The sequence below is a fragment of the Bidens hawaiensis genome, unplaced genomic scaffold, assembly GCF_021521415.1.
Source record: "Bidens hawaiensis isolate Kalapana, Puna unplaced genomic scaffold, B.hawaiensis_p1.1 tig00038492_1, whole genome shotgun sequence".
NCBI classification, from domain to species: domain Eukaryota; kingdom Viridiplantae; phylum Streptophyta; class Magnoliopsida; order Asterales; family Asteraceae; genus Bidens; species Bidens hawaiensis.
The window spans coordinates 145,322-156,566 of NW_027505547.1; the positions used below are offsets into that span (position 1 = coordinate 145,322).

An 11,245-nucleotide genomic window follows, 5' to 3' on the forward strand; every position below is an offset into this window, starting at 1 on the left:
AACTTTAAATGCTGTATTAAATGAGGTTTTTATATATTTATAAATTACAAAATTTTATTTATAATTATTTATATTTTATGAATCCATAGGGTATGCTATTATGTCTATTATTAAATTTAATTTTTTATTACATTTTTTAACCACCTGTGTATTATATAGGCTATATCCTAGTTATATATATAGTTAAAAACCAGCTTGAGAAGTTTGGATTTTTATAGTTGTGACACTAAATTTTTAACTATTGATCTTTTAACCCTTGAAGTTTTAATTTAGTTTTCTTTAAAATTTTTCAAATATCCACCTTTAGCCTGTTCTGCCACCTAAACTACAAATATTTACTTGTTCTTTCAACTTTTTCTACATTACTTTTCGTCAACTTTGGACACAAAACTTTTACTGTAACGAAATAAATCGATACCGATCAAGTTTCTATCACGACCCAGCCGCTACATGTTGTAGCTTTTGAACAAGTAAAGCATGAAACGTGCTCCGCCGCAACACGCGAGTATAAATACTTGCCACTCATCCTTATCTATTAGTTGCCACTCATAATAAAAGTGTTCTTAAACTGAGATATACTTAAATATATACTTATTAAAATTAGCTTATGGTGAAAACAAGAACACCATCTTTCCCAATAACATAATTTACAAGACCGTAAACTGAAATCAACTACTTAAGAAAATCTAGCAACTTCAACATAACTTCAAAGAAACAAAACAATAAAGATTACCACCGATGAATGTAAAAGTTGATAGACGAGGGGCGGTGTATTAACTATTAAATATTTGGAGATGATGGAATAATGTGGAGTGTGGGCCCACAAGCATCAACTCCTTTTAAGTCATTTGAAATAAATAAAGATTAAAAGTGTCCCCCTTTCACCATGCAAACACCACCATACACGTTCCCATCAAACCTATAAACGGTGTCGTCCACACTCTACTATGTTATTTCATGTGGGGTCTCATTTTCTTACAACATTTTAAAAACATAATAATACATACATATATAAGACCATCTTCAACGCTACGCATAATACATACACGACGAGTAGAGGAGAGAGACCGTGAAAGATCAGTATTCGTTTGTGAATAGCCGAAACACTTGAACAACATTTATGTTTTTATTGGATTTAGTTATATATATACTTATAATGTTATTAACTTATTATAATATATAACCATACATAGACGTGCACAAAAAAACCGGTTCCGGAACCTAACTGGTGGAACCGAACCGGAACCGGTTCCAGTTCCAACCCGGTTGGAACAATACCCGGTTTGGGTATTTTTGTACCCGAAAATCGTACCTGGTTCTCCTATTTGTATGTCAGTACCAGTTCCAACCCGGTTCCTACCCGGTTCTTAATTGGAACCGGTTCGGTTCGTACCCGGAAAAACCGGTTCCAACGGGTTTTTTTTGAAGGGTCAAACAAAAGTCAAACTAGACGTTGGAACCGGTTCCAACGGTAATATAGCCGTTGGAACCGGTTTTTTAGACACCAATTAGCCGTTGGAACCGGTTCCAACGGTAATATAGCCGTTGGAACCGGTTTTTGAGACAATAGATCCGTTGGAACCGGTTCCAACGGTAATATAGCCGTTGGAACCGGTTTTTGATGCCCAAACCTATATATAACTTGTTTCCATTAAAAACTAACTATTACAAACCTATATATAACTTGTTTCCTATATTTAAAAACTAACTATTACAAACATTATTAAAACATAAACGATACTAAACATAACAAGTAAAACATAAAAAACAAAGTCCTTCGTTTTAATCCGGGAATACTTATTTTTGGGTTGTAGAGCCGGACGACTCTCCCACTTCCGTTTTTTTAGCTTCCAATCTTCTTTTCTCTCGACAATACTTATTCGTATGTTTTCGTAATGTCGAGTTGGACCCTGCTTTAAGAAACTTCGAGCAATATTTGCAACGTGCCAACTCATGTGAGTCGGTCATGAGACACAAATCGTAATGAACCCAAACATCGGGGCATCTTGTTGTTTCGATCACCATAACAACGTCATCATTGGTTGCCATTTGTTGTCGGTTTAAGGTTAATTGTGGTTTGGAGTGTGTTTTATAGTTTTGGAAGTGGTTTAACAAGTAAACAAACAAACCTTGCTATTTATAGTAAGAAAATAACCTATTTATAGTTAAAAAACCGGTTCCAACGGTCAAAAACGGCTATATAGCCGTTGGAACCGGTTCCTAACGGCTCTAATATTTAAATTTCAAAAAAAACCGGTGGAACCGGTTTTTACGTAAAAACCGGTTCCGGTTCATACCCTGCCCGGTTCTTAAAAGTTCGCATATCTGGGCATCAGTTCGGGTCGGGAACCGAACCGGTTCTTGATTGGAACCGGTGCCATTTTACAACCCGGTGTGAAAAAACCGGTTTGGAACCGGTTCGGGTTTTCCATTTGAACCCGATTTGTGCACCTCTAACCATACATACATCTTAAATTCTTATCTCACACACTTCCCAACTGCAATGCAAGTACCATAAAGAATGACATATCATTGTGGTCCAAACTGTTTTCATAGGCAAGTGACGACAGGATTTACTTTCTTTCACTTTTTCCTTCACATAGTAGTGGTGGATTCAACTCACCTAATGATGTTGAGATGGCTATATTTCATGCACATCATGTCACTTCAAATGATGGATATATGTACATATATTATACATATTTACATACATGCATGCATCTATGTATTGCATATTTATAATTATATGTATATAAGTATGTATGTGTATAAGCTTGCATGGGTTGCATGTTTTCTCCCAATTAACGAAATGACCTCATCAAGTAAATGGTTAAAAAGATGCCGAAAAATAGTATCTTTTTGGTTTCTTGATTTTAAAGCCAGATTTCAAGAAACACATAAAATAGTGATTATAGTTAAAGAGAGATGGCTTATTATTCCGGTAGGGGTTTACAGAAGCCTTGGGAAAGTGTTTCTTAAAACTCTAAAACTGAGATATTAAATAAAAACCAAATCTTTAAAAAAAAAGACAATAATTGAAAAACTCATCTGTATTGTAAGCACCTATCCCATATTAAGGATAGCTAGGAGGAATATGGTATGATGTTGAAGAAGACCCTATATTCCTCTTGCCACCAACATTTCCGTTATCAGAAGGTCGAAAGCTACCGCCATGAAACATCATTGAACCACCACCACCACTGCCACTGCCGCCACCAACATATGGAGGGTATGTGGTGTGTGGCCTATTCAGAAATCTGTTTTGCATAGTACTATTATCATCTTCCTTTTCAGGGGAGTCGTCGAGGAGTACGGGCCTCGAGGTCGGGCCAGCGTTATAAACACAGTGGGGCCTTACGGGCTCCTGGTAAGGCCCACCGTTACCATAACAAGGTGCTGTAAACCCACGACGAATGGGTCCGGGCCCAAAGTCAACATGATTTCTTGAAGGATGGACATTGAAATGTTGAGAACGTTGAGACTCGAACCCATTTTGATATTGACCAAAAATCACGGGCCGTTGACTTGACTGAGGAGGTCTGAACTCGTCGTCATCCGTCTTAACCACGGTTAAGTTTTTACCCATTAACCTGAGAATGGGCTTTGAAGGACTAGCAGTAGACTCAACGGCTAATGATTTAAAGTTCACTGATTGAGCAGTCGGTTGTTTTCTTAAGATATATGAATCTTGATAGTTTAAAGCAACCTCCTTTCTTGAACAACAACAAGGCGGGTCATTCTTGAAACTATTATGAGACTGACCCGTTTCTGTAAAGCCCGTGTCGCTGTTAAAATATGGTTTTGTATACATATCATCTTTTCCACAACTAGATCTTGAATTAGAGACGGTTGAAACCGGAGAATTGGACATGGAATCTCGATCCATTGTATCATGATGATGCTGGTTTTCACTTGAATGAACCCTAGTTCCTTGAATTTGTTCTTCAGAAACCATTTCTCCACCCGGGCTAGTGGGCAAGAATGACCCTGGTGGCCCGGGAATGGGTATCGGGTCGATTTGTTGAAAGTAATTTTCTTGCTTTTCAACATCGTCTGGAGCGCGGTTAGTTGAGCATATTTGATCTTGATAGAGATCAATACACTCTTGGTTTGAAAACTCGGGATCGAAAGAGGAACTCAAGCCCATAAAACTTGGGGCCCGGATTGGTAATGACGGCCCGTTTCTAACGGATTCCAATTCGTTCCTGCTAACAGTTTGAATCCCCACAGAAGACTCTTCATTTGAAGTTTTTGAAGTGATGGATCTTGTTTCTTGTTTCTTATCATGGCTTGTGTGTTCATCTACTCTAGATTGTTCTTTTGAAGAATCTTGAGACGGCAAGTCAACAGATTTGACCCGAGAGGTGTCGACCGCTGAAAATTTCCTTTTGAGATTGAATTTGGAGGCTGGAAATGACTGGTTCCTGCTTAAAGATGAAAACTTGACACCCTTTGATCTATTATCAACATATGGAGTACCCTCATAATCATCATCATCATCATAATCATCGTCATCTGATTCATCATCACCGTCATCATCTGATTCATCATGATGCATAGATCTAGCTTCCTTTCTAAACTCAGCCATTCTATTAAGAGGCGGTTTAACCAATGATGATGAAGTTATCATTTTCTTCCTACTTTGTAAAGAAGAAATTTTTTTACCGCTAGTTTCAACGACCAAATCTTTCTTTTTATGACATTTTAATTCCACCTCTCGATTCTCGAAATTGAACTTCTTAGAAGGACCAGTTCGCTTTGAGCATGCCCATGATGGCCTTGATATACCCAAATCAACTGCTTTCAAAACTTCCTTACCGCGTTCATTTTTGCTGCAATTTTCACCTATAACATCACCTTCTCCCTGACCACATTTTTCCGGGACATCAACAACCTAATTTTTTAAAGAAAATCATCAAATTTGTAATCATATAATAAACTAATAATACATCACATACAATTAAGAATTAAGATCCAAAAAGAATGTACCTTAGGCTTTGTCGAGCATAATTTTCTCAGGTTAGGCGTAAGTTTCAAATACTTTTTCTGATGTTTCTTCTTAAAAATATTTTTTTTCTTGCACATGATCAGTTTACTTCCTTTTACTCCTTTCTTAATCTTTCGGCCCGCGAGATTGTTATTAGACAAGCCGATTTTGGGGACCGACAAGATCCGAACTTTTGTGCCATTAGTGTCGATATACACATCGCCCTCATTATCAGCAGCTTGTATAACATGGTTGACTTTAGTCAAACGAGGCTCTTCTTTCTCTTCCTCATCTTCTTGTTCTTCCTGAAATTGGAATTCTTGAGCGGGAAAACACGAATTTGTAGCCCAACTTGTACCGTTTCTTCTATCGAGTTCCTCAACTGTACAATGCGGAGCTGTTTTGTATATATCTAACATCAACCTCATCTTCCGAGGTTTGACTTTATGTTTGACTACAACTTTGGGACTGTCGGACCATTTCATAGTCACCTCCCCGGTCAAACACTGGTCAATGTGAGCGTTTAGGGTCGTGTTTGAAGACGAAGAAAAGATCTTGCAAACCGGACAAACTTTAGATGCCATGGTTTCAGAGTTTGGAGCAACGTGTTCAACGCCCGAGTTCACTTTCACAACCAATCTACTCTTTTTAGTAATTATGTTAACAGCCGCATTTCCAGGTTTTTGAGAAGAAGCAAGTGGTTTCTCCTTTGACTTTGTCTGACCCGAGTGTCCTTGAAGATGAAGGTTTGATTCTTTCTCTCGTTTCGAACCACTCGGATTTGTACTTACTAGCTTTTTGTTTGGTTTAAGATGATCATTTACGGGTTTCCTAACAAAACTGCTTATAAGTTGTTCATCAGACGAACGATTTTCAGGACTGCATCTGGTCAAAGATGAGTTATTTAACTTATTTCTTAAACAATCAAGAGACTGGAAAGGTGGCAACAAATTCTTGACTCCATGTTTTAAGCAAAGTTGCAAACTTGCAGACGAGAAAGGCCAATTACAAGCAATATCTTTGCTCCTTAAACCGAAAACATAATCCCTACAAGATAATTAAACCAAACTTCAATCTCAAAAAGATTCAAGATTTAACCAACCCCACCAATATCACATGCCAACAAGAAGCAAGACCCATGAATCCAGAACAGTAAACAACAATAATATTCATGATCAAGATAAAGATAAAGAAACTAGTTAATAAATCAATACCTATAAGTTATATTCTGAAATGGGTAAAAAGAAAAGAACATAAAAAAAAACTTATATCAAAGATGGGAAAAATATGATCTTTTCATGAAATCTGAGCCAAGTACTTACTCCCCACTGGTCAAGAGATCTGACTCAGTAAAAAAAATCAAATCTTGAATAAATATAGTCAAGAAAGTGGAGGAATTAAGAATCATGACAGTGGGAATCAATAATTTTCTCTACCTTATTGAGAAATTTGGCAGTTGGTTGTTGGTGTCATCAAGATCAGCAGCATCTGCAGGCTTCAGATCTGCATCACAAGCCTTGAGATCATAAGAGTTTTGTTGTTGCTGATGATGGTGATGGTGATGGTGATGGTGATGGTGATGAGATGATGAAGGATCTGATGGTGCATGATCATCAATGGATATCATCTGCTGCTAATAATATTATGTTTTCTTGTGCTGTATAAACAACCACAAGAACTCTTCTTCACACTTGGCCTTCAGCATATATAACAAGACACTAGTACCTTTCTCTCTCTAACTTTCTCTCACTAGAATTTCAAAACCAAAGCCCCACACTTATCTGCTTCAAAGCATGCTTGGTGAGAGATGATCATCAGATAATTGAACTCATGTGATAGAGCAAATACCCTTTGGTTAAACACATGACTTCATCTTTTATTTACTCTCAGACCCTGCAAAAGAAGACCATATTTTATGTGATCTTTGAACCATCAAGATAACAACTTTCCTTTTAAAGAATCCAATTGAACAAGAAAAGAACCAAATTAGTTGGCATAGTACAAGACCCACAAGCAAAGATTGAAGTTTTAGATATGAAAAGTAACTTCACCAAGTGTTATTTTATGTGGGTTGTAACTACAAAACCTCAAAGAAATCAACCCAAAAATGTTGAAACAAAACATCACACACATCATTTATTAACATCAAAGTCATCCCAGAGCAGAAGAAACATAAAATTCAAGCTTTGAATCAAGATGAGTTTCAAAGATTTGACATTTTGTCCAAGAAATTTGAAATCATGGGATCATACACACAAGAGTCAAGATCCCTAAACTAAGATCTAATTATAGGTGTTGGAAAGAGGATTAAGAAGAAATAAAGACCACATTAAAAGTCAGATCTTTGGGTCTAGTGTGAACAGTAGTAGAGAGCATGACCACATAAAAATCTGAAAATAATAACCAGAGAGAGAAAACCCAATTTGGGTTTATGTTTATGTTTATCTTATCAAAATCCCAAGAATCAAGATGAAATGATCATAAAATCACACACACAAAAGCTTCAATCTTTCATTCTTCACATCTCCAAAGCCTTAAAAAAACCAATCTTTTTTCCTTCCATGGTCAAAAAGATTGTAAATTCACAACACAAAGATTGCAAAAACACAATAAAAATCAAATCTTGAAGATCTTTGAAACCATCAACACAAAAAATTGGCTTAAAAAACAAGATTTCTGAAAAACAAAACACACCCACAAGAACCCTAATGATCAAAACAAGAAGCAAACCTTATCTTGTCTGGGTGAGTTGAAAATATGGAGAATAAAACTATTAAGAGCTAAAGATAAGGATAATATGATGAACACAAAATTGGGGAAGATTAATATTAGGGCATGAACAACAACAACAGCAGCAGCACCACCCACTCACACATCAAAAGGAAGCATCTGGTTCTTCTCTCTATAAAAAAAAAGAAGTAAATATTTAAACAACAAACACCACTGATTCACCTTCCATCAATGAATATGCGTGTTAGTGTGTGTGTGAGAGAGAAAGAAAAGCGAGAGAGAGATGTTTTGGTACTCTACAAAGCTGTCCTATTTTGAAATCTACCCTACATCTCTCATTATTTTCTTTCATTTCTTTATTGCTGATATTATTTATCATGGTGTGTGAAATGACCATTGTACCCCTTGGTTTGCAGGAATTTACGCATGAAAATCCTCCACTCATGGGTAAAGGACAAGACCTCCGACCTCAAAATTGTCCAAATTCAAATCATCAAACAAAAACTATTACTATACAAAGTATATTACTATATTTTACTTTTTTTAATTAATTATTTTCCATTAACTCTACATGTTAAAAATAAACATTGAAATTAGACGTAAGTGAAAAAAACTGTATCTGAACAAGAAATGAAAAACTTAAATTGTGAATCTGAGATCCAAAATTAGAATATTTAAAATTCCAAGTGAACTTTTGGATTTGAATTCAGATAGAAGTTTTAAAAAGTTTCAAATGGTGGAACCAGGAGATTTAAATAAGTTACTCCTTGGGTCTTCGTATCTTAAAACCATTTTTGATTATTTCACTTTCAAAATTTGAATCATATTATAATAAAAGGATCCAATTACAATAGAGAATCAGGTAAGCAGACAACAAGAAACATTTTTATGTAGTGGCAAATGCATTTTAGCTATATGATTTTAAAAATTACACACTTTTTTTCTTAGAAAATAATAGCCTATGCATAGAAAATTATACATAAAAAAATATAACAACCTAGTGATATAACTGAAGTAATATAAACAATAAAAATAAATAAGTTAAGCTTATGACTACTTCGCTAACTCATTATTAATATTAGGGTAAGAGGGGCGCCACCGGTAACTCAAGATCAGGTATGTATCCAAAATCGAGAACATCGTCACCAACGTGTTTTAATGATTTCGTTAACCGTAAATCGGCTATTAATAGCTGATGAAAAATGTCACCATTGAGGACAAATTTGACCGTTTGGGGTTGGAATTAAACTAATACCAAAACAAATCTCCTATTTAAACAAAAACAACTTACCATTCCACATAGAAATCAATTTACTATTTCATATTCTATACACACACAACATACAATTTTCGTGGAGAGCTTAAGAATAAGCAAACAACAAATCCTCTAACACTCGAGGAGGTGGTTCAACCGGTCGAGGTGCTCGTAAGGGTGTCGGTGTGAACACGAGTCATCAAGGATATACTCCGCAACCTTTTCATTCGCAACCACACACTAGTTCTTATCCTCGACTGCCCCATTTTTTTACATACCCACAAGGCCCTAATCTTGTTACACCCGTTGAAATGAATACACTATGGAAGCTCAAGAGGCGTTCGAGCCATTTGCGTATCGTAGTCCAACTCAAAGGTCCCTGCATGAAAGGCCATAGCAACCACTCCCTCAATATGAAGACCCCGATGATGTAGATTATGGGCCAGAGACACGAGATCTATTTTATTTGGGTGATGATAATATCGATATGCAAGTTGAAGAAGACATTAATGAAGATGATGTTGAAGTTGAAGAAACAACTAGAGCACGATTTAAAAGACGATCGACTAGAGTCCAATGGTCAATGACCAAGAGGTGGTGTTAGCAAAATCGTGGATTCATTGTTCTGAAACAAACAAATCGAAGATCATAAAAGAAAGAAAGTTTTAGAAGAAGGAACCAATAACTCAAGGGCAATGATGATCAAAATATTCATCAAGCTTGTTCAAAATTGGAATCTATGAGGCCAAAATAAAATTTGTTCCACCAATTTTGATGTCAAGTGGTAAAATTATATTTATGTAAGGCCTCGTTCCTGGGAGCCCTACTTTGACGTTGGATTTACTCATTAACACAGTTTCAAATATCATAGTTAATTAAAACTTTATGCAGAATCATAAAACATCAACCAATATATTGCAATTCATAAAACCTTGTCTTAACAAAAGTTATCTTGTCTTAAACATAACATAAAAGTGCCATAATATTTCTTCTCAAGATGTCAGTCTCCTAGTCCCTACCATGAGCCATCCTTTAGCCAGCTCCATTAACCTATTTACCTGCGTGCATACTAAAAGTCAGCTATGCTGAGTGAGTTCTAGTTAAGCAGGTAACATACATTACATTCACATTCTTACACACACGCGCGCGCGCGCACACACACACACACACATATATATATATCCGAAGACACATATTACATTCGTTCTTACTTTCCTACTTCCATGCATTCGTACTTTAACTTACTTTCATTATTTTATACATACATAATCGTACTACGTTTTAAAGAGTCTTTCGCCCTATAACCTTCGTAGATGTTATTTGGGTCTACAACCCTTCATTCTTCGCAGATATTATTAAGGATCTGCAACCCTTTACTCTTCGCAGATATTATTAAGGATCTGCAACCCTTTACTCTTCGCATATATTATTAAGGGTCTGCAACCCTTTACACTTCGCAGATATTATTAAGGGTCTGCAACCCTTTACTTTCGCATATATTATTAAGGGTGTGCAACCCTTTACTTTTCGCATGTATTATTAAGGGTCTGCAACCCTTTACTCTTCGCAGATATTATTATGGTCTGCAACCCTTTTACACTTCACATATATTATTAGGGTCTGCAACCATTTACTCTTCGCTGATATTATTAGGGTCTGCAACCCTTTAACCATTCAACCATACAACCATACATATTGTTACTTATATATATATATATATATATATATATATATATGCATATGTTCTTGTATACATCTTCGTATATACCTCTAACTATTTCTATACCAAACATGTATCATTTGTAAGCATTCATATGACATACACTTACCACTTAAGGAAAGTGTATTAACTAATCACATTAGAGTATGCATACAGTCCCGAAAACATAACAGAGAAATGGGGCTCGAAACTCACATGTAGTCGGTTTTTTTTTAGTTAATTGTGATACCCTTCCTTAGCTGTGCACGGGGTAACTGTGTAATAATTATAAGTATTAATTAACTACTTCTAAACAAATCATGCTTTTAGGTTAGTGAAGTCCCTAACAAACAGGGGTCCGGGGGCAGCGCCCCTGACAGTGGGGTCTAGGGGCGGCAGCCCCTAGCAGGTTTGGAAAAATTTTATTTTCATTAATAAGCATAATTGAAAAATGAATCGGGTTAAGTTTTACAGCAATTTGGATTGCATGTAAAAGGAATCGCATCGCATGGCTAAAAGAATCGTATCGCATGGATGCAAACCAGTCGTATCGCATGGATACAAAACCAGTCGC

At 36.2% G+C, this 11,245-nt stretch overlaps 1 protein-coding gene across 1 annotated transcript; it reads right to left on the bottom strand.

Annotated features, from left to right (window-relative positions):
- Positions 1-2,979: 2,979 nt before the first annotated feature.
- Positions 2,980-6,539, bottom strand: LOC143613867 (uncharacterized; the record flags this gene model as incomplete). Its single annotated transcript, XM_077087468.1, has 3 exons — positions 2,980-4,894; positions 4,990-6,034; positions 6,424-6,539. Coding segments are annotated over 3 exons (2,982 nt in total), but the record flags the coding sequence as incomplete, so codon positions are not given.
- Positions 6,540-11,245: the final 4,706 nt, after the last annotated feature.